We start from the raw sequence: 24,251 nt of genomic DNA on the forward strand, positions 1-24,251 counted from the left end.
ATGTATGACTCATATAGAATTATACTTAGAACTCACAAAAACACTAGGAAGGTTGCAGTGACAATGAGATTATAGGCAATATGAAGCTGAAGGGCAGGGAGAGAGGGGAGAGATAGGAGGTGGCAGGAAGGAAGCAGGGACATCAAACATGATGGATGATGGAACCCAGTCATGTAATATCTCACAAGAGACCATAGGGTTCAGCTGTCTCTCCCAGCATCAGTGATGTTTTAGTAGATGTGATGTGTCCTTTTGTGCTCAAGTAAGATAACATACCCCAGGTAAGTACTTCAGTTGATGAAACATTTTCAGTCGGTAGAGTCCTACAGCAAAAGTAAGAGGCCAGATTCTGGTCCCAGCTTTGCCACCAACTTGCTTTTAGGCAATTCATATGTTTTCTGGGCATTGGTTCACTCTTCTGTAAAGTGGGGAGGCGGGGTGGGGCTAATATGAACCTCAAAACTTCCTTCTGACTCCATTATTTCCATGATCCCATGGTTCATTCATGTTAAAGGTCCTTTTCAGCTCCAGAACTCTACAAAGCTATTTTTCTAAAAGCTAAAAAGGGCTAGTGGCAAGGGTATAGATTAAAGAATCATTTCGGTTCCATAAAAAGGCATACTTGTATTGACAAATGGTAACATAAACTAATTAACCTTCATTTCTCACTGGGAAAAAAAAAAGTCTGAGATTCCTTGCATTCGGTAACATTTGGTTATATTGCCAAGGACTCTAGAGTCTGCCATTCTTATTCTGTATGGGTGCTCAGTACTGCCAGCCTGTTGGACAGAGGTGAAATGAATTTATTTTGGCACCATCCTTTCTCCCTTTAGTCTTGGCTAGGGGATTGAGGCTGCTGTTTCCATGGTTTTCCTCCTCCTACCACATCAGCATGTGGCTGTTATTCTGACTCTGACCATCCAGGATTCTACACAGCAGAGCTAGTCAGGTCCTGGTAACCTCATTGTCCAAAGAAAGGAATTTGCTCAGGAATAGAAGCCCAGCATGAAAACCCCAGTATCTTTTCTTAATATCTGCCTTTCAGCACAATCATGAGAGCATAGAAAACCTGCTCTCAACAGTTATTTCACATTAAAAAGTGATGTTTCTCGTTTCCTTTTTTTTCCCTGCCACTCTCCCCATCCCTTCTCTTTCTCTTCTATGGCTAAATGCTTCTCAGGACTGTGACCAGATCCATGTTGATGATGTCTCATCGGATGACAATGGCCAGGATTTGAGGTGGGGAATTTGTCGGGGAAAGATCCCTCTTCCTTTTCCCCACTCCCATTCAGTTATGCACCTTGTTCCTGAAAGGCATACATAGGGGTGAGAATGATGGCAGTAACTTGGAAACATAATTCATCTTACACCTTTTGTGACTGTGCAGACTGTGAGTTCTACTTTACCTAGTTCTAAAAATCAGGAAGACTCTTTGCCCCCCTCCTCCCAATAATTATTAGTTGACATCACGTTTGTACTTAGTTTAGTCAGTCAACAAACTACTGTGAGAAGCACCCTATTTAATAGAGGGAGTAATATGAATACAATTATGTACAAACAAGATACATAAAGGATAAATTGAAGATAATCAACAGAGGGGAAAGCACTTGAATTAAGAGGTCTCAGGAAAGGCTTCCTGTTCATGACTGCAATTTTAACTGGGGCATAAAGGAAACCAGGAGGGGCAGATAAGGATGGGGTGGGGGGAGGCAGCCAAGAATAATGTCCATCATGGAGAAAAGGTCTTGAATGAGAAACAGCAAAGAGGCCAGTGTCACTGACTCACATAGTTTTAGATGATTAAGCCAGTTAGAATGATATTGGTATGTTGGTTTTAGAAGTAATAATGATGATAACAATAACTCATATTTCCATAAAGCATGATGGTTCTTGCTTTGGAAAATTAGTACTGCCCCAGCGAGGGGTTGTAGAAAGGGAGACCCTGAGATCTCCTTCTCATAGATTGCTGCATCTCTCCTGACTTCAGTGGTAGATTTTTAAATTCCCAATTAAAAATTCACACGACTAAAATGGGTAAGGATGTGAAGCATCCTTCATTGTCTTCACTTACTTTCTGATAGAAAACTTTAAAGAGACAGTAAATTCATAATCTGAAGTTGAAGAAATCCAAAATCAATATAGCGTGCAGATCAAATTCTCACCCCTACCCCTTTTGTACAGCCTCAAGCTAATAATAGCTTATTTAAAAGCTACAAAACTTTATTTAGAAATGTAAAAAAACACCAAATCCCCAAATCTTAACTCCCAGGTCTTCTTACAAAAGTAGGCCACAGTGAGCCATAGTTTATGGAACCCTGTAAAAGAGATAGAAGAATTAGACTGGTAGAAAGCAAGTTAGGGAGAATTGGGGTTTATTTAGAGCAAGCCACCAGCCAAGAGATTGAAGATTCAACCAACCTCTGCAACCTCATACCCTAAATGTTTTCTTAAAATAGATTTGGCCTCAAGCTGTTTGATCATAAGATAGTTAAATAGAGTTTGATTTCAGGTTGTTTCTCCCCACAGAATACTGTAGTAGAAATAACTTAAACAGGAAACTGAGCTCTAGTCCCAGTTCTCCTATCATATGGCCTTAGATAAGTCACTCCTCCCAATTTGAGCCCCAGTTTCCCCCTCTATAAAATAAGGGAGTTAGACTAGATGATTTCTTGAGAACCTTCTAACTTCTGGCAATCAGTGGTTTTGTGATTCTTACCAAGAAAACAAAGGAATAGGCCCAAGGTCCTATGAATCTTTGCAAAGGACCCCACATATAGAAGTAATGTAGGGTCTTACTGGCTAAATTTTAATCAACTCTTCAAATATTTATTCTCTGACACCAACCTTTCCAAAATTAAACCCTGGCAGGAAAAAAGGCCTGATCACATGCCAAAAGGACTGAGCAAGCCAATGACCTCCAGACTTGGAGAATTACATAAAGGAACATTCATCCTTTCCATATAGTCTCCTCATCTGTAAAATGGGGGTCATAATGCTTGCTTTGTACTGGTTTGCCAGGGCTATTGTAGAGAAAGTACTTTTTATTAAAGTTTACTTTATCAAAGACTTGGCTTTGAGTCCTATGTAAACTTGGAGGAATTTCTTCTCTAAGCCTCAGTTTTCTTTTCTGTAAAATGAGCATAATACTCAAACAACAACCTACCTCACGGAGTTATTATGTGGAAATCACTTTGTAAACTATAAAGTGCCATAAAATGTAAGGAAAATAGGAATAATAGCAATAGTTGTTATTAGAAGCAGGTCTCAGACTAAAAACAATAAAACAGTAGCAGTTTGCAAAGTGCTTTACGTGTACAAGATGTTCCAAAAGTCTTAGGACAGTTTTAAGATATAATAGCTTAGAACTGCCCTAAAACTTTGGGAAACCCCATAATACCTGATTTGATCTCTAATGAATGACCTAGTTTAAGGCAGCCCTCTCTAAAGTGCATAGCAATACAATTTAATGACCCATTTCTCAATAAAATGTAACTTATACTGTTTATGAAATTCACAGGAGCATCCCCCCCACCCTGGGATCAAATTCTTTTCAATCTCTGAATTCCTTTCATTTAACTAAGGGTTCCAAAAATATATTTTTATTTCATAGAATTTTATGACTATCTTGGTTACCACTCATCCTGTTCATCTAATCAGCTTGGCAGATTGTTATCATTATCTTCAGCAATCACTTATTTAGAATTCAGTTATTCAGGGTTTCTAAGTCCCTCCTTTCTAGATTTGGGGTTTTGACTTTTGTTTATATTTTTTACTATTCTCTTGAATTACTTGAATTACCATTAAAGCAAAGAGAGGTAAAATTCAGTCTCCATCAATTTGGATATTTGGATGATGCCTCTGGAGGTAGGTAAAGATCCTAGAAGTCTTAAATTTTTGGACCATAATTTAAACTAAGCCTACTCTTCCTGTCCACTGTTCCCTTGTAGCTTGGAAGAATTAGGGCTTTTGACAAACTGAGAGAGATACAGTAGGGGGAGGTGGGGGAGGGGTAAGTAGGGGCAAGTTTTGTCCTTGATGGTCTAGTTGGGCATAAACCACACTATTTATTTGTAAAGCCTCTTCCACAGTAAAACTACTTTCAACATTGAGAGTTGTAATAATAAATAGAATTTGGGAGGGGGGAGAAGGTGGGGAGAAAACTCATTCTGTGACCTCTTCATTTTTTTAAACCTATTTGGCAATATGATGTAGTGTGGTATGATAGGAAAATCATTAGACTGAAAAACAGCAAGAGCTTAATGTGAGACCTTAACTATAACTATATTTCAGTATAATTGTTTTAATAATCTGATGTATTCTATTCATTATTCTAAAAGGGGGGATCAGATTTTGTAAAACACTCAGCTTAAATTATAAACATTCTGATTTCTTGGGTATCAGGAAGAACAAGAACATTGATAAACTCAAGAAAATCCAGATGAGGATGACAAGGTTACTGAGGAGATGTAAAACCATGTCCTATGAGGATTGCCCAGGGGAGAAGGGGAAGAGCCCCTAGACTGGAAGAATCTCTTAAGTTCCCTTCTAGCTCTGACATTCTGACTGATTTTTACAAAACAAAAATTATTTAACCTTACTCTTTAGAATTTTTCTTCTGGATTTCATCCTGGCCACCTTTAATCTCCCTTGGCTTAGATTTTTGCCATAGTTTCAGAAATCCAAATTTACATCCCTTCCAGAGCAAATTCAGTGACTGGTTTAAAATATCCAGTTGTTGTGCTGTGGACCTGAGGTACCCTAAACCAAGCTCATTGCTTCACCAGCCATATGTCAGCCTGTTCCTTGACTCATTAACATCTCTCACTGAGACCTCTTCCCAGAGAAAACTCCAGCCAAGAGAGGCCAATGTCTCTGTTCAGAGTAATACTAACCATGTGCAGGGAGTGTTTGAGGAGTATGCATACTGCAGGCCAGCATTTGATATGTCCGCCAATTTTACAGGGAAACTGATTTCATTGTTCACGCTCAATAAATTCATGATCATCCTTCTGAGCAAGGAAGAATTAAGTTGGAGGGGGCTATATCACTGGTTCCGGGCCCTGAATCTGTTACAGTCACATTATATCTTTGGTCAGAAAATAAGGTGTGAAGGAAAGAATTTTATTCCCTTAGAGAATCAGAGACCATTGCTCTCTTACAAAAAAAAAACCAAGATAGTTTTGGAAAGAAGGAAGCTCCCTGGGCCTTGTGAAGATTTTTCCCTTATCCCTTCAGATCCACAGCTGTCACTTAGTTCTCATTTACATTGCCCTACTTAATTATTCCTAGAGCCCAGTTCTTAGATTGGAGTCTATGAATAGATTTCACAAACTTCTTATTCAACAAATTGAATTTTTTTAAAAAATGAAAAAACTTAGATGAGAAAAGAAAAAAATAGATCTTTATTTTCAGGAGCCTCTAACTAAAATTTAGTCTTTTTTTTTTTCAATTATTTAAAAACATGCTGAGAAGAAGGTCCACAGACTATCAGACTGCCTAGGGGCTGGAGGGATCAGCTTCTTTAGGTCTTTGGAGCCTACTGCTCTCATTAATCTTCTCTGTCTTCTCCTTCTTCCCTCTTCTTTTTTATCTTTCTGCCTTCCTGACCCCACTGCTCTTCCCTTCCACTTCACAGTACATATAACTTCTCAGCAGATGGTTTTCACAGCTCAGCGGCAGGGGCTAACCTGTGCCTGGGCTCTGGAGTTCATGGAGGAGTTGACTGGATGAGGAAGTTGGCATTCCGCTATCGACGAGTGAAGGAGATGTACAACACGTATAAGAATAATGTTGGGGGTGAGTGGGCCTAGGGAGGGAGGGAGGCTCAGTCTGCCCTGGCAGAAGCCTATGAGAGGGTTCATATAGAAGAGACTTGTTTCTAGTCTGTTCTTACACTAACTCAAGTTGGGAGTCAGTCTGCCCCTCTTGGTCTGTTTCCTCTTCTATTGAATGGGAAAAGGATTACCTGCCCTGCCTTCCTTACAATAAAAGTGATAGTTTGGACCAAAGGAATTTGAAAGTGCTGCCTTGATAGGTATAAAGCACAGGAAATCTTTATTGTTTCTCATAAGAAAAGAATTGTGTTAGCTTCCCTTATTATTCATAAATTCAACAAATGTTTATTAAACTGGTGTGTAGCACCCTGGGTATAGGTGCTGGGGGTAGTGCAGAATTTAGATGAGGTGCTGCCCCATTCTCAGGGAGCCTACAGTCCAATAGGTCTGAGGGGAAGGGAGCCTCCCAACATCCTGAACAGAACAGCTGCCAAGAAATTTCTTTCAATCTTCTTCCTGGTAATGTTAAGAGATATTTTTGGCTGGAGATCCACTCTAATATCATCACGTTTGACCGAATTTAAACATTATATGTTTGAGGAAGGAAACACCAAACTTTTACAGAAGAAACCTGCCTTCCACCCATTAAACACCTTTCTCTCCATGGTTTGGACCTTAGGTCTCTGAGCCAATCAAGATCCCATCATGGCCTTTTAGGTAGAAAATTAGCCTAACCCTCATGGGGGTGTGGATCTGAGAGAGATTGCAAGAGGGGAAGATTCCTTGGTATCTAACAAGCTTATATACACATCTACCTGTCCTTACCAAAAAAGGTTAACTCATAAAGTTAGACTGGAAGTCATTTAATAATTGTATCATCAGGGGCAACTAGGTGGCACAGTGAATAGAGCACGGCCTTGGAATCAGGAGTGTCTGAGTTCAAATTTGGCCTCAGACACTTAAAATAATTACCTAGTTGTGTGACCTTGGGCAAGTCACTTTACCCCATTTCCTTGGCAAAAAAACTAAAAAAAAAAAAGTTGTGTGATCTACCTTCCCTCCCTTGAAGCCTCAATTTCTTTATCTGTAATATGAAGATGCCGAACTAGATGACCTCTCAGATTCGTTCCAGCTCTTAAATCCCATGCTCCTATGAATGAGATTTGAGTAGTGTGTTTTTCCAGCAAGAGGGAAAGATAGTCACCTCCTCAGCCTGTTATCCCAACAAGATGGCACATGGATCAAGTAACTAGAGATAGACCTAAGTGGAATCCAAATTTTGCCAGACTTGGAGATTTCTTTCCCTTGACTGCAGGACCATATTTTATAAGACACTCATTTTAAAGTATATACATTCTAAGTTCTTAGGTATTAGGAGAAACACTGATAAGCTCTAGATGACAGGGCTATTGAGGAGACATAAAACCATGTCCCATAGGATTGCTTAAGACAGCATAGACTAGTGAAACACTCAGGATTTGGGGTCAAAAGTTCTGGATCTGAATCCCAATGTGCTTGCATAAATCTTTTACCCTCTCAGAGTTAGATACTGCTTTAGGGTTGGCAAAGTACATTTTAAGTATTATCTTTTATCATCTTTGATGTCCTGGGAGGTAGGTACAATTATCATCCCCATTTTACAGAGAAGTCAAATAAAAATGAAATGGACTTGCTGGAGTCACACAGCTAGTAAGTGTAAAATGGGATTTGAATTCTGATCTTCCTAACTCTAGGTTCTGTGCTCTGTATACTGAGCCATCTAACTGCCTCATCAAATTAGGGTGTTGAACTAGATGATTGCTAAGGGTCTTTCCGATCAAAATCCAATGGATGTGAAGCCTAGAGAAGAGAAGACTTAGAGAGGATCTGATCTCTGTCTTCTTATATCTCATCTGTAAGGTACATTGGAAAAGTAGAATTAGATTTGTCATGTATCCTCAAAGAACAGGGCCAGTGAGAGGGTGGTGAATGTTGATGGAAGCCGACTTTAGCTAAGTATTCAGTCAATCAACAAACATCTATTATAACTTTCTGGTAACCAGAGCTATCTGAAAATTAAGTAGATTCCCTTATAAAATAGTGAATTTCCAGACTCTAATGATGTTTAAGCAGAGGATGGATGTGAGGCTTCATACTTTATATGTAGAATAGGGATTAGACCAGATGACCTTTCAGGCCCTTCCAACTCTGCTCTTAGCCTGTTGAAGGGATGGTCTGGGAAAGTGGAGGGAAGGATTCTGGAATTTGTTATTTGACATGTTTTTCCTTGAATCAGAAGGTCCCCTAAGCTCCAGGAAATACCCTGGACCTCTGACAGTATTGCTTAATTTTCACATAAGCTGAGGGGAAATTACCAGAGGTGTCATTCTTGGGCCATGGGTATTGTTAACAACTAATGGGATACAGAATTGAGCAGGCAGGTCTGTGCTCAGGCTGGTGTTTCAACAGTGAGGAGTGGTCCTGTAGTGAGTGGGTGGCCTCCTGTGGGTCAGTGGGAGCCCCTGGGCAAGGCCGGGTGTTTCTATGCATCAGGAAAAGGATCAGACATCTGGGAAGAGAAAGGAAAGTGTGGCTGTGTTGGAGGATAATGGGAGAGACTTAAAAAACACACCTTTGGGAGGAAGTGATTCAGAGGCATGATGGAAGGAGAGAGGGAAAGGTCCAAGATTGGAAGCAGAAAGACTTGAGTGAACTTTTGGTGGGTGAGTGGGTGGGTGGGCGAGTGAGGAAACAGAAGCCTGAGAGCACATCTGGAACAGTAGGAGCTCAAGTCATTACCACCACTTGTACTCGGCATCCACATTGTATAAGAGCCTTGGAGTAGGTACCACAAGAGAACACAAAGGAAATTGAGTTCAAGATGAAGGCACTGTGGTATACTGGAAGGACTGAAGCAGGGTTCAAGACACTTGGCTTACTTGTATGACTGAGCTCTTCACTGCTCTCAGAATTAGATCTTCAGTAAAATGAAAGGATATGCAGATCTTTGTAATGTAACATAACCCCTGCTCTGCAAGAGTTTAGTCCATCTAAGTTTTGGAATAAGGAGGCCCTTGAATTTCAGTCTTTGCTCTCCCACAAAATTCACTATGTAACCTTGGACAAATCACTTTGCCTCTTGAACCAATTTCCCCATCTATAAAATGGGGGTGGGAGAATTTAGACTCTAAGGATCCTTCTTACTCCAAAATCCTGTCTGTAGAAAGATGGGACAGTTAAGCAGTCACAGAGAACAATGAGTGTTGAGAGACAAGCCAGAGAAGAAAGTAGCATCCTCATCCCAATGGACTCAATATGGAAGAATTCATTTGGAGACTGAAATCTGAGCATCCATGGTCAGTGATAGAATCTTAAAACCATAAAGCTGGAGGGAACTCAGAACTATAAAGCTCATTTTCTCTTAATCTCCTCAGTCTGTTTCCCCTTGCCCAGATGATAGCTAGGGATTCTGTGAGATGATTAATGATATCAGTGCCTTTTCCCCCTTGCCTGCAGGTTTGATAGGGGCTCCCAAGAGAGAAACTTGGCTGCAGCTAAGAGCAGAACTTGAGGCCTTGACAGACCTCTGGCTGACACATGCCCTCAAGGCCCTGAATTTAATACATTCTCGGTAAGTAAAGTGGGAAAATGACCAAAGGGCTTCCTCTGTTCTTTGTGCCCCCTGAGCTTCCTCAGAGCAAAAGACAGTGGCTCCTAGATTAGGACTTGGCCAACTGAATATATGAGACTGGGAATTTGGAGACATTTATCCATTTTTGGCTGCTGGATAATTAATTTTCTTAGCTGCCCCTCAGCCAATAAAGACAGGTTAAAAGAGTGTCTGTCCATCAGTGGAGGAAAATGTCCCATTGATAAATCCCAGACATCTGAAAGGATTGAAATACTCTCAGTGATAGACTGATGCAAAGGAGTCCTGGTAAATGTTTTAACAACCAGTTCTCAATTAAAAAATTATTTTTGCCTCACTTTTAAGGTTAATCTGCATTATTAACATATTTGCCATCAATTTCTTAAGTCTAGACAATCAAAAAATAATGTCAATCTAATGTGTAACTGTTGCTGATTTCCCTGGTTTTAAGTGCTCACATTAAACATTTAATGATCAGCTCTGTCATACCAGTACAAGCTGGCTCTAGCACATTTGATCTCCCATCAGGTAGGCAGTAATGTATCACTGGGCTTAGTTTCTTCTCCAGAGTGCCATGCAGCCACTCCATCCTTCCCCCACTCGGTGTCAATGAACAACAACCCAGCCTCAGTTCTTTGGATTTTTTTTAACCCGTTTTTGTTTGTTTTTCAGGCCTAATTGTGTCAATGTGCTGGTTACCACCACTCAACTCATCCCTGCCCTAGCTAAAGTCTTGCTCTATGGATTGGGTACAGTCTTCCCTATCGAGAACATCTACAGTGCAACCAAAACAGGTCAGAGTAGTCAGAAAGTTAGGACTAGTTAGTGACAGAAGGTAGGCAGCTCATCCTGGGACAATGGTGGGTAGGGAAGGAGATGAAACCAGGGGAGTTGTGACCTAGAGAAAGTGAAGCCAAGGAAGACTCTTCTACAGAAACAATGGCCTTGAGGCAGAAATTAAGGACTCTGATTCTGTAAGACCCCTTAGTTAATACCCACTATGTCTTCCTCACCCATTCATTCCTCTAGGGGATTTATTTGAGAGTAGCCAAAAGTAAAATTTGACCCATTGGTTCTGAACTTGTAATACAGAGCAGACTGGGAGAACAATTGACTTCCCCAAGAAAGTAGTGATTCACCCAGATGAGATGGAGGGTTCGTTCTGACCAGTGGAGAACCGGGAAAGGGAAAGATCTCTAGGTACACCCCTTGTCAGTAACTGGTGACTTCTTGGTCTGCAGGCAAGGAAAGCTGCTTTGAAAGGATAATGCAGAGGTTTGGAAGGAAAGCAGTCTATATTGTAATAGGAGATGGTGTGGAAGAGGAGCAAGGAGCAAAGAAGGTAACCAAACATTTTCTTTTTCTATACCTCACCCTGCTTCCATAATGGCACTGGTGGTAATAATGTTTGTCCTTACTGACTTTATCGATGCTGGGAGAGTAAGAGGAAAGTTCAACCAGAGTGAACAGGATCCCAGAATTCATTGCACGTATGCATGTGTGTTTGTTTGTGTGTGCACGTGCACACGTGTATATGGAGGGAGGAGAGAGGAGAAAGGAAGGAAAGAAAGAAAAGTTGAGAATAGAAGAGAAGGAAAGGAATAAGCAGCTCACACAAAAAAGGGAGAGAGAGAGAGAAGTGAAGGGGGGTGGACAGAAAATAGTGGAAAGAAATCAGGGTTTGGGGTGAAACAAGCAGAATTTGAATCCAGACTCTATAACTTAACTACCTGCATGATCTGAAACAAGTCACTTAAATTCTTTGCACCTCAATTTCCTCACCTATAAAATGAGAAAGGTCAAACACCCCCTCCATTGTTATATCTCTGATCATATATGTATGTGTATGCTCGTCTACTTTGAGTTTTTTTAATTGGTTTGGGAGTTGTTTTTTTTTTGTTTGTTTTTTTTTACATCAGCTATGTGGTCAGACTTCATTCACTGCTCTGACTTCCTTAGGCTTGGTTTGAATCTCTTATTCCCAAGCTCTTGGCTCACCACTCTTTTCCCATTTGTAAATTGTAGAAGCATCCTGAGTAATTTCCTATTCTAAATCCCTTCTCCAGGCCACTGGCCGCCACCTCCCCTGATAACCACTGAGTTGGTTAAGGAATGCCTCCCCCTAGAGCCCAGCTCTGCTTTGTTGGGGGTGGGCTTCCTTTTCATATATCACATGTTCCAGGGACTGTTCCCAGTTAATAAAGACAGCATTAAGCTCATGAAAAAGTAAAATCCCATTTCTGTGATCTCAGACTACCAAGTAGGGGAGACATGGGGGGGGGGGGGGCTGTTGAATTCTTAGAAGGAAAAAACGACAGCTGAATTCCCAGGGTCTCAGTCATTCCAGCCAAGTCTTCCCCCTCCCTCTGCCTGCCCCAGTTAGGGCTGGGAAATATTACTACCAATGCCATGGATCTTAATAACAAGGACTGGTTGTTTTTCACCTTCAAGTCTCTGCTCCCCCCAATGGGTAGTTTATTAAAATAAAGGAAACCCAAAACAAGAAATGACTCTTTGCTTGCATATCCCAAAGGAACCTGCATTGCCAAAACACTGGGAGAACAGAATTAGGGTCTTGTAAAGAGATTGTTCAGGTCAGCTATGTAACCCTGTGGGTAAGGCACTGAACTGGGAGACAGGAAGACTCATCTTTTTGAGTTCAAATCCAGATTCAAACACTTACTAGCTATGTGACCCTGGACAAGTTATTTAACCCCATTTACTTCAGTTTCCTCATCTATAAAATGATCTGGAGAAGAAAGTGGCAAATCATTCCAGTATCTTTGCCGAGAAACCCCAAATAGATCATAAAGATTTAGACGTGACTAAGCAAGAAAAAGAGACTGTCCAGGTTTAAGGAACAGAGGACACCTTAATCCATAGAAATGTACCACCCTTCTCCCTAGTCTGGTAAATCCCTTGCCCATGCCTAAGAACCCAGGCTACGCATTCATTTTGGGACTGAGCATCTTTTTGCAGTGAGAATTGTAGAGACAAAGTCATTATGTGCACTCAGACAGGGACGTTGAGATCCACAATATTTTCTCTTTCAATCCTTCAGACTCTGCAGAAGAGGTAGGTGCTCAGTGTCCAGGGTCATATGTCTCTTCAGGGATCAAGTTTAATACTTAAGATCTTCAGAGTCCATCTCTGCTCCTTACTACCTGTGCAGTATCTCAGACAAGCCATTTGACCCCCTGTGGCCTTGATACCTTATCCATCTAATGGAGGTTTTAGAATAGAGGGCCACAGAGATCCTTTTCAGCTCAAAAATGTATGTTCCAAGAACTGGACAGGGATATAATAGCTCATGTCTTCTAACATCTTCATTTTTCCAGATGCAGGGCAAGAAAGGTGAAGCTATTTGCTTACCTCCAGGCAAGTTACCCCATTAGTGAGTAGCAGAAGTGCAATTGAAATCCATGTCCTCGGTCTCTAACTCCAATATTCTTTCCAAAAGTTGTACTGCTTCTCAACTTCCTTCTCTTTTAGCATGAGTCCTAATTCTGTCTGCCTTTCTTAAACAGCCTAGATTCAATAAGGCCTGAGTTCAAATCCAACTTCAAACTCTAGTTGTATGACTTTGGGCAAGTCACAATTTGTTTCAGGTTCCTTTTCTTCATCAGAAAAATAAGAATAATAACAATACTTACTTCCCCGGATTGTTGTGGGAGTGGCTTTGCAAACCTTAAAGCTCTGTAGAAATGGTTACTATTATAATTATTGCCCAATTTATCACATCTACATAGCACTACTTTCCACCTAACAATCTTCTGCAGTAGTTAGTACAGATTATGTTATCTCCATTTTACAGAGAAGAAAGGTTATAAAGCAGTTAAGTGACTTGCCCAGGTCACACAGCTAGTGAGTACATGTAGCAAGATTTGAATTTAGGGTCCTGCTGATTCCAGGTCCAGGACCAGGACCCTATCCACTAGGTTATCCAAATAACTGCCTTGAGAAAAAAGAACTTTATTCAAAGATCCTCTGGAATAACTCTGCACTGGGTTGTGCTAACACTGTAACCTGTATGGCCACCATCATTAGTTGAGCCAAGTTAGCCTTTGAATTCGGAGTTTTAATATGTCAGTCACCTCTCCCAGGCTCTTGGGCAACCAAGATAAAAGTGAAGAAATCCTGCCTCCAAGAATCTTCTGTGCTAGAAGACTGCCGTGGCATTTGATGAATAGAAAGTAAATTAAAATGCAAGCCAGTCCCTAAAGGGCAGCCCTTAGCAAAGTCTCCTCAAATGAGACTAGTTCACCAAATTGGAAGGGACAGTTTTAGGAGAAGGCAAGGAAAATCCCATTTTACACAGTGGGGACTAATAGTTTTTGTTTCCCCCAAAGGCAAAAGGAATAAAAAATCTGCAAGATTCAAAAGGATACAGAGCAAGCAAGAGTTCCTATCCTTGTGTGTGTGTGTCAGGGAACCTTTGGTGGAGTCAGTGGAGACTAGAAACAGACCCTTTCTCAGAATAAGGCTTTTTAATGCATAAAATAAATGTCTTCAGGGTTGCAAAGTTTAATGAAAAGAAAAACAGATTTTCCCCCCATTCAAACTCACAGCTTCCCTAATATTCATGCAAGATCTCCTGGAGTAAATAAGTCCCTGGATGACAGTCGATCATTAAGAGAAACTACAGCTATTAAGGGCATGTTATGAAACTTTGAACTTATTTCCTGATGCTTCTGGCTTTCACAAATCCCATCAGGGAGAGAGTTCTGGACTACCCTGATCTAGGTGGGGAGGAGATATTTTGGCTATTGGAATGAATGTGTATATTTTAGAGTAGGGAGTTAGGCCTTAGAGGGGAAGAAAGTGAAGGGCTGGAGGGGGATGTTTCTGCCTTAGACCCTTAGACAGACTCTCTCTCTCTCTCTCTCTCTCTCTCTCTCTCTCTCTTTCTCTCTCCATACACACAGCTGTGGGTCCCAGACCTGGGCTTCAGGGGCACTACCAAAGCCCCGCCTAACAGCAGGAAGCAAATCCTGCAGGGCAGCAGAATCACAGCTCTACCAAAAGCCCTCTTTGCCCCCCCCAATGAAGTGCTCTGCCCCATTAGCGGGAAAAACTACTTGCAAGGGGCTGCCATGGCTGTATGATGTATGGGAGTCATTAGTTCAGGCTGCTGTACACCTGAGCTGTATAAAATATGAGGAAGGGAAGAGAGGCATGCAGTATTTCTGCTGACAGCGTTGATAATATCTCAATTTTAGTGGGTCATTTTTCTCCTCTTCTCCACAAGTGATAAATCCAACTGAATTCAGGAGCCATCAAGAAATCAAGGCTGCAGAGGGAGGGGCCTTTTCCATCCTCTTCCCTGCCCACCCTCACCCCCCAACAATAGAAGCAAGTAGATTCTCCAAATGAGGAGGGATTGACTGAGAGGAAACTATAAAATGGTTCTGCAGTTGGAGCCCCATACAATGGTGCTATGTTCACTGCCTGGAGTTGGTGAATCATACTTTTTCGGGAGAAGCCAGAGGCTATTAGGATAATCTGGTGGGCAAAGAGCATGGAATTGTCCATTTACTAGATTGCCTGGTCACCTCACAGTGTAGGAGCCGGTGCTTGAGGAGGAAGGGAAGAAGGGAGGAAAAGATGGATGGAAGGCCTTTTGCTATTTGTTTGTACCGGGAGATGCTGAAGAGGAGGAATGGGATAAAGAAAAGGCCTGAACCTATGATTTCTTTAGTAAGAAGGTGCTCCTAGATGAGAAGCTTCCACTACCTGCTACCTTCCCAGCAGCTTACTGTCTTCAGAGTTGCTTGCAACACTGAGAATTTAAGAAGTTTTCCCAGATTACACAGCCAGTATTTGTCAGAAGTGAAACTTGAACCCAGGTCTTCCTGGTTCTGTCCATCCACTGAGTACCTACCATGCCCCTCCTAGAGGAGAGTGTGGTTATCATTTCCACCCAAGCAGAACAAGATTGGCCCACAGTCATGAAGAGTCAACTTTGGCATGGGGGGAGGGGGGCAGTTAGATGGCAGTGTGGCTAGAGTACCGACCCTGGAGTCAGGAAGATTTGGGTTCAAATGCAGCCTCAGACACTTAATACTTAGCTGTGTGACCTTGGGCAAATCACTTCAACCCCATTGCCTTACAAAAAAACAAAAAAAAGGTTAGCTTTGGGCATTTTTTCCTACCAGTAAAGATGGTTTTGCATTCAAGTTTTGCATTGTAAGCTCCCATAGGAATCCAAAGCCAGGATGGATCAGCTTGACCTAACCCTAATTAATACAGTGATCTAAGCAATCATTGACGAATTAACAAATATAGCAATTAATTCGTGTATGCAAAATAATTATGAGGTAATTGGGGGAGTGGGAAGTCAGGAAAGGGCTCTTGTAGGGTGACCCTGAAACTGATCTGAGAAGAAGTGAGGAAGAATGATATTCCAGACATGGGGGAGACTCTGTGCAAAAAAGCATGGAAAAGGGAAATGGAGTGTAATACATGTATACATGCCCAACACAGCATTGAGTCCACTGTAGATGATACTAGAAAGTCCTTTGTCGTCAGCTAGAATCTACTTGATTAGGCTCAGAATAATGTCACTATAAAGACCAACTAGGCATCACTGGGAGGAGATGTTTAGCTGAGAAGGCCAATGTCCTGACTAACTTTTTCTAGAAATTCAGCTTATCATCTCCACTTCCTAGCTTAGAAGGGACCCTATTCATAGGAAATGCTTATATAGGAAGGATTTGCAAAACCCCACATCAAGTACCCCATATTCCATTCTGCTTTCAGGCCTTGTTTCAGACTATTATGTGAACCATTCACAAAGTTCAAAGAATTCATACTCACTCTAGAAGTGTAGAAGAAAAAAAAAGCCAAAAGTGAACATTTAACCGTGCAGGGACTTAGGTAAGGTGAAGGTCACTGCAGCCAGGAAAATCAGCACAGGCTCAGGATCTAAGCAGTGTCTACTTAGGAGGCTTAACAAGTCAGGCAATCCCCATATTAGAATTTAAATAGAAATTAAGAGTATAACCCTTTCCCCCTTCCCCAACTTTCTCCACCACTACTACTACTGCCAGAGTTCTGTTTTTTTTTTTTTAAGAACCCTTCCAGGAAAATCATTGTGATACTAGAAAGATTGTCAGCTCAGCCAAATTTTAGCAAATGTTCTGTGGAGATGGAGTAAAAAAGAAACCCTTTCTCCAGGCTGACCCTTGAACCCCAAGCATTCTAGGCTTTGTTGACCTATATCCATCTCTCCTGAGGAGACTGCTTTGAATCAAAGGAAGAGGATTAGCATTTATTAGTCATTTTATTATTCGAGATGGGTCCCAAGTCAGAGGCTTCTCACAAATAGCCAGCCTCAGTGTAATACGGACCATTTATTTCTCGGTTTCTGTGTTTTCCTTCATTTAGACATGTGCATGTAGCTCTGCATGTTAACACACACTCACATCCATCCATATGTCACAGGCCCCCATGCGGCCTCTTGGGGCACATAAGCCATTTCCCCAGATTTAATGAGACACAGCATGGTGAGGTAAGGGGGTAGCAGTTAATAAGCTCATATCTCGTCATCATCAGTGGCGTTCCTTGGACTTATCCGATTATGGTAGAGTTAAGTCACTGCTCAAACAGGAAAGGTCTGGATGAGGCTAAGTTGCACTTGTCACTCCCCTCCAGGAAAAAAGGATCTCTTATTTCTTCCTACAAACTTGAACTGGGGTTATCAGCAGTATTGGAAAACATATACCTTCTTAATGGAAAAAAAAACCCAAAACTTTTTTTTTTAATGAGACCACAGGTCTCCCCAGACTTCAACCACTGAAGGGTTGTAGAATTCAGATTTAGACCAGAAAAATTATTAGAGGTCACAAAGTCCAAGCCTAATTTTAGAAATAAAGTTTAAAAGGGCAGCTAGGTGGCACAGTAGATTGAATGCTAGGCTTGGAGTCAGGAAGAACTGAGGCATTTCTAGCTGTGTGACCCTTGCAAGTCATTTGTAGCAAAGGAAACATTAAAGAAATATGTTCTATAATTAATCTGTTTCCTCTGTGCTGAATAACTAACCTTTTTCTGAGCTGACCTTACATTAACACTATTATTTATATTCAAAGTTATCCTATTTTATTCAAAGTTATCTTACAGAAATTCAAAGTTATCTTGTTTGATGTTTTGTCCCTCTTTCTCGAAGAAGACCATGACATCAGGGAAGTGAAAATCATGACAAGCACATGAATTGAATTTGAGTGAGGAGGGAGTTGTGCTAAATCACCAGCCTCACTTTCTCCTCCAGAGTTATCTGAGTCCAGTGGTCAGATATGAATCAGGACAACTGGAGATGGCTGTGGATGTGATGCAGCCAGGGTTAAGTGACTTGCCCAAGGTTACACAGTTAGTAAGTGGCAAGAGTCTGAGGTGGAATTTGAACTCCCATCTTCCTGACTCCAAAGCCAGTGTTCTATCCATGGTGCCACCTAGCTGCCTCCAAAGGTTTCTTACCAAGAAGGGAGCTGACCACCCCAAATTTTTCTATGATCAGCTTCAGTTTCCTCATCTGTAAAATGAGCTGGAGAAGGAAGTGGCAAACCCTTCCAGTATCTTTGCCAGGAAAATTCCAAATGGGATCAAAAAGTCAGATATAATTGAAAATGATTGAGGAATAACAATAGATAAAAGTTAAAACATGAACTCATTGGCAAAGGGATTTGTTTGACTTTACCCAGCTAGTAAGTGACAAACAAGGATTCAAACCCAGGACCTCTGACTCCACATCCATCATTATTCTTAGCACCATGAAATATGGCCTTGCTTGGTGAGGGATTAAAAAATGTTAGAATTCGAAGAGACCTAGAGGGCAACTAATTCAACTTCCTTACCTGAGGAATGAATCTCATCTCTTGCATCCCAATGAATATTCATCTAGCCTCTTGCTTCAGTTGTTATAGGGACAAGATAGTCATTAATAATAATAGATAGCTTTTATATAGCACATTAAAATAGGCTAATTGCTGTACATCTGTCATCTCATTTGATCCTCACAATGCCCCTGGGAAATAAGTGTTATTTTCCCCTTTTTACAGTTGAGGAAACTGAGACAAGCAAAGGTTTAATTGACTTACCCACGGTCACATGGCAAGTAAGTATCTAAGGACAGATTTGAAGTCAGGAAAATGAGTCTTTCTAATTCCAAACCCACTACTTTTTCTACTTGGCCATCTAGTTAGGAGCTTAAAATTTAATCAACTGAAATCTAAAATTCCACTTTGGAGGACTGTAATTTTTACCACTTATTTTCCTTATATTGAACTGAAATCTTAATTCCTGTAACTTCCATCTACCCATTGGTCCTAAATCTTTTTCCTCTCTAAGAGCAAACAGAAAATTCTCTGGGACATGTCTGAATATTTGGGGACAACTGTCATCATTCACCTAAGGCTTCTCTTCTCCAAATAGAACACCCTCAGTCCTTCTCACAGAAGATCACAGCTTTGGAACCATAAAGGATTTTAAGGCTAGTTCACAATCCAAATGTCCTGCCCCCCATTTCCACCTCTATCCCCCTTCTGGGTTTTCTGAGGCCCATGAGGTAGTTCAGCCCCACTGCTTCCCTCTCCCACTCTGCTACCTCTAACCAAAAATAAATTCATAAATGTGCGTTTGCAAGAGACAAAAAAAAAAATCCTTTTTGAGGAGGTCTCCAGAGAGGGTGGTGACGCCTGAATGCTTTCCTTCCCCTCCCCCCCATCAGCTCAGAACCCAGAAGGCTGGCTGTGGGAATCACTGGCGTGACCACAAGCTCCATCTGTCCATTGGTCCCCAGGGCCTGGCCAGCAGTTTGCTTAGCATAAGCTGTGTAGTGAGCTAACCCTTCTATCTTTGTTTCCAGTCAGGACTAGGGACGCCTTCCTATTCTGTTAGCCTTATTTCTTCTATTATTACTATTATCATTAATATCATCAGGAATGTTGGTGGTTTTCTCCTTTTCAGATGGCAGAAGGGGATAATTAGAAGGACCTTCCACACAGTTGTCCTGGCCTTCTTCATGTTAGGGATATTTACAGTTCCTCACAAAGTTGTGGGTAGAACCAGAATTATAACGATTTAAGCCTAATGTATCAGAGTTTGATAATGTTAAAAGGGAGAATCATCCCTAGATTTGTAAGCTTCTTGAAGACAGGGATTATTTCTGCCTCTTCTCCAAATCCCCTGTGACATGGTCCTTTCCATGAGTTTTTGGCTATTCAACTGCATTAATGATTTAAATTGCTCTCTTCTGCCCCTCCACTTCTCCTCAAAACACATGTCCTGACTTTATAAAGAAGTACTCATCTTCCTCCCCATATCTGTCTTCTGAAGACAAGATGTCCCTTTCTTACCCTCTGTAAATGTCTTTCCAGAATGACTAATAAATAGGTAAATCAATGAATGATAAAAAACAGTGAGCATGCCTAGCCCAATTGGTCTGTGCTATATATAGAACCTATAACAAATTGTTTGCCCTCTCATGGGGAAAGAAGGGAGAGATTTTAGGACTCAAAATTTTTTTTAAAAAGAGAATATTGGGGAGGCTAGGGGTGGCGCAGTAGATAAAGCACTGGCCCTGGAGTCAGGAGTACCTGGGTTCAAATCCTGTCTCAGACACTTGATAACTACCTAGCTGTATGGCCTTGGGCAAGCCACTTAACCCCATTTGCCTTGCAAAAACCTTAAAAATAAATAGATAGATATCTAGATAGATAGATAGATAGATAGATAGATAAAAAGAGAATGTTAAATTTTGTTTTTACATGTATTTGGAAAAAATAAAATATAAAAAAAGAATTGGTTTTAATTTAAAAACACTATTCTAAGTGTTAGAAATACAGAGAAAAGTAGACCTGTTCCTGTTCTCAGAGAGTTCAAATTCAAGGGCAGCTAGGTAGTACAGTGGATAGAGCACTGATCCTAGAATCAGGAGGACGGAATTAAAATCTGGCCTTACTACCTGTGTGATCTTGGGTAAGTCACTTAACCCCATTGCCTTGCCAAAAAAATTCTAATTCTAATGAAGGAAGACAACACATTTAGAAGGTTTCAGCTACTGGACAGAGAGGTCCCATGGTCCTTAGGTCATAATAATATATCTTCTTTATTTTCATTTCCATTGATAAGATCACTTCCTGTGATTGGCATCATACCTGCCATATAATAGATATTAAAAAGATGTTTATTGATTGGTGACAAGCCACTTGATTTTGGTAGCAAGAACTTTCTTTTCTGGGTCTTCTGTACATTGGCTGCAGCCCCGTGCTCCACCCCACCCCCCAAAGCAGTTGCCAGGTTACCTGGAGGTTTTTATACCCATAGGGTGGTTGCAGGATTCACTGTTGATCAGCAGTTGAGGTTGGTGGTGGTAAGGAAAGGTGAACCCTTTCTTCATGGCAATTGCTCCTTTCAGTGATGGCCTTGGGGATCAGGTTGGATAGAGGGTCCTGGGCCATCTCTAGCTGAGTCTAAGGCTGGACTGGCATACCTGCCCCATAGGTGGCAGCTTATTTTCCAAAGGAATTGCTTTCCTGGATCATGGTTGTGGAGGGCACACAATAGAATACCCCCAGCCTCCCATGAACCAGGAGATCTGAGTTGTAATCCCAACTGTTTCAAGTATTCATTATATAAGTGAATGGGACTCAATTGATTAGGTTATCAGGGCAATGTTGTTCTGGGGAAAGATCACAGATCTGGAGACAGAAGATCATGATCCACATTTTAGCCCTTCAACCTGTATGGCTTTGAATGGGGACCTCCAGTCACTTAAAACTCAGCTTCCTCAAAATGAAGGAGCTGCATAAATGATCCCCACTCCTAAATCTATGGTCTTCTGACTCCATGATCTACCTGGATATAAATCATTAGCTTCCAACTCTGAAATTCACTTGATCTAGAAGATGCTAAGGCTCACCTTGACTAAAGAGCAAGGTAACCATAAAGTGTGTTGGGAGTTTGGAGGAAGAGAAAAGAGGAAGAACTTATTACTTAAATCTCAGAACGATTTGTGATTTCATCCTTATAAGTAGAACTCTACCTACATGGATTACATTTCTGTTAGTGGAGAATTGATAAGCACTTAGTTAACCGATTCTTGAATGGTAAACAAGAACCCAGTCATCTCTACACCCCAAAGACTTTAATGGAATAGAGAGTGAGGGAGAGAACAATTTCAGAAAAAAAAACTAAAAGATGAGAGAAAAAAAGTGAGTCTGTATGTATATGGTCATCTCTTGTCATGAAGATCAAAAGGGATGATTCTACCAAGTTGTGAAAGGTATAGAAAATCGGTAGAGGAGCTCCATGTGAGCAAATGGGGTGCCTGGGGATTTGTAAGACATATGGGAGGGGATCATGTTTCCTCTTTGCTCCCCTGTCTCCACCTCCATAGAATAACAGTCTGCTGTTGAACCAACCCCACTCTCTCCCTCAGATTCTAGCACCACCCTAACTGATCCCATGGCCTTTATGCCAGGGTTGGTGGGGGACATCTAAGGAAAAGGCATTACAAGACTGCCATTCCCATCCCTCTACCTCTTTGAGAGTAGAAATTGTGTCAAACTTCCTCTCCCCTTAGACTTCCCTAGCACCAAACATCAAACCCCATAGAAGGTAAGTATGGCAAAGCATTCATGGCAGAGTGGGAGAAGAACCAGCCTTTTCATAACCTTTATCTAATCCAAGTGTGCTTGTGTAATGAAAATCCTTGGACAGTCTGGGTAAGCCTAGGACTCCTTCAAGAATATTTCTAAATGGCATGAAAAAAATATATGAGATTACAAAGGAAATCAATTTTACTGAAATAACTTAACAAAAAATTATTTTTAAACAAGTTTGCAGATTCCCTGAATTATGTCCATGAAGCCCAAGTGAAGAACTCCTGCTCAAACACATACTGGCTAGTATGTGACCCTGGACAAGTCACTTAACTTTTGGTGCCTTCTTAAGTTGCAGGATCTGACCTTCAATGGGCGTGGAAATCCCTTCACCGCAACAATGAAATCACAAGTGCAGTCCAAAATAATAACAGTTGATATGCTTCCTATCAAAAAGTGAATAAATAATAACCCAATACCTCCTTGACACTGTGATCACTTGACAGAGCTCCAACCCAAAGCCAGAACCTGAGGAACTCCCTTCTCATTCTAATTAGGCCCTTGCAGCTGACTTAGCTTCTCAATTCTTGGTCCTCTTTCCCCATGTGTTATGATGAGCAAACTCCTCTCTCCTGTTCCTCTGATCTCTGTGATTAAGAATAACCTGTTTAGCCCAGGCAAAAAGTCCATTTTTCCCCAGGGTTCAAGAAAATGTTCCCTCTCTGCCTTCCCTTCAGTTTCCCTCAGATCCTGAGAAGGATGTTACAGACCTAAAGTAGAGGTTATAAACTGTTTTGAAAGGCAGCATGGTGTGGCAGGAAGAACATTGGAATTAGTCTGAAGGCCCCCATTCAAATCTGTTCTCTGCCTTATGATCTTGTGTCCAAGTGACCTTGTACAAATCACTCCCCCTCCACATGTCTGCTCCTGTACTGTACTGTAACATACAGTCTACTCACAGAGAAAGGTGAACTCTTCTGTCCTTCTTTTTGTAGCACAACATGCCCTTCTGGAGAATCTCCTGCCACGCAGACCTGGAAGCCTTGAGGCATGCCCTGGAGCTGGAGTACTTATAGCAGAGCCAAGGGAGGTCCTACCCCAGAGTGGCCCGAGCTTGGCTGGACAGCTTCCACCCACGTGCCTGCACAGCCCAGTCCTTTTCCTTCCTGCCTCCCCGCTTCAGACTTTGAGGACTTGGAAGGAGCAGAGACTGAGTGGTCACCCTAAAGTGGTCTCCACTTGGGAGCTCTGATAGGAGGAAATAAAGCTGTATCTCCAAGCTTGAACTGAGAGCCCTCCAAGAGGCAGCTGAGGAGGGTCTGACTTTGGGATGAAGATGGAGTGAAGGGCAGGGATGTGGCCCAGAACTTGTGGGACTGTGACCCTCTACAGGACTCTGTCTGAAGGGAAACAAGAAATCATTGATAGGAGGAGGAGCAGGCAGGCTATTTTTTTTTAATTTATGAACTAATCTCATTATTCTGGTATTATGCTCTCGTACCTGTGATGGCGGATTTCTTTGTTGCTGGTTTTGTTTTTAAACTCTCATTGGGAAGGGGTTGGGGAGGGGGCAGGGGTTTACAGGTCTAACTTGAGGAGATCTCTTCAAGTTGTACTCTGAGGGACAATCACACTTTGTAAATTAGTAGGTGAGGACATTCAGGGTCATCAAGAAGACCTAGAGCTTATTTTTGTTCTTGGAAAAGCTTCCTGATGGCGCATGAACACCACATGGTGCCTTATGTGGCCATCCTGTTTTGGGGTTTGAGGGGAGGGAGGAAGAAGGTGAGGGGAAGCTGTACCTTGTGAGACTGAAAGGCATTGAATAAACCACGTTTACATTTTGAGGTAGGAGTAATCATTTTGTTCCTTCTCCAGGGCTGAGGTCCCAGGCATTGCAGGTAGATATCTGCTTGGATGGAGAATGTTTTGGGGAAGCAGAGATTCTTAGGAACCTGAAGACCTGCTTGGCTCCTGCTGACCCACAGGGGGACCCATAAGACCTAGATCTGGCAAGATCTTGCAAGAGTCATGGGTGACCAATTGTCTGGAATCCATGGAAACCCATAGATAGAAACCCTTGATAGCTGAACAGCAATACTTTGACATAAGGATTTTTTGGTTCAGATAGTCTTTCAAAAGGACCTTTCACTGGACAGTTGGCTGGGGAGAAGGGGTCAAAACAAAATCAGGCATGACATGATTAGGAAGCAGCCCCAAGCTGCTTGGGACCCACTGCCCTCCTTGTGCCCA

The 24,251-nt window shown here is 41.6% G+C and overlaps 1 protein-coding gene across 3 annotated transcripts in view; it reads left to right on the plus strand.

Annotated features, from left to right (window-relative positions):
* EYA2 (EYA transcriptional coactivator and phosphatase 2) overlaps positions 1–23,850 on the plus strand; it is a 250,980-nt gene extending 227,130 nt beyond the window's left edge. For all 3 annotated transcript variants that reach the window (XM_074210160.1, XM_074210161.1, XM_074210162.1), the window contains 6 exons: positions 1,181–1,239; positions 5,636–5,796; positions 9,270–9,384; positions 10,075–10,196; positions 10,644–10,744; positions 22,994–23,850. In XM_074210160.1, the coding sequence (XP_074066261.1) occupies positions 1,181–1,239; positions 5,636–5,796; positions 9,270–9,384; positions 10,075–10,196; positions 10,644–10,744; positions 22,994–23,074 (639 nt within the window). In that variant the 3' untranslated portion in view covers positions 23,075–23,850. The remainder of the gene's footprint in view (positions 1–1,180; positions 1,240–5,635; positions 5,797–9,269; positions 9,385–10,074; positions 10,197–10,643; positions 10,745–22,993) is intronic.
* The last annotated feature ends 401 nt before the right edge of the window (positions 23,851–24,251 follow it).

Source organism: Macrotis lagotis, chromosome 1 (genome assembly GCF_037893015.1).
Source record: "Macrotis lagotis isolate mMagLag1 chromosome 1, bilby.v1.9.chrom.fasta, whole genome shotgun sequence".
NCBI classification, from domain to species: Eukaryota; Metazoa; Chordata; class Mammalia; order Peramelemorphia; family Peramelidae; genus Macrotis; species Macrotis lagotis.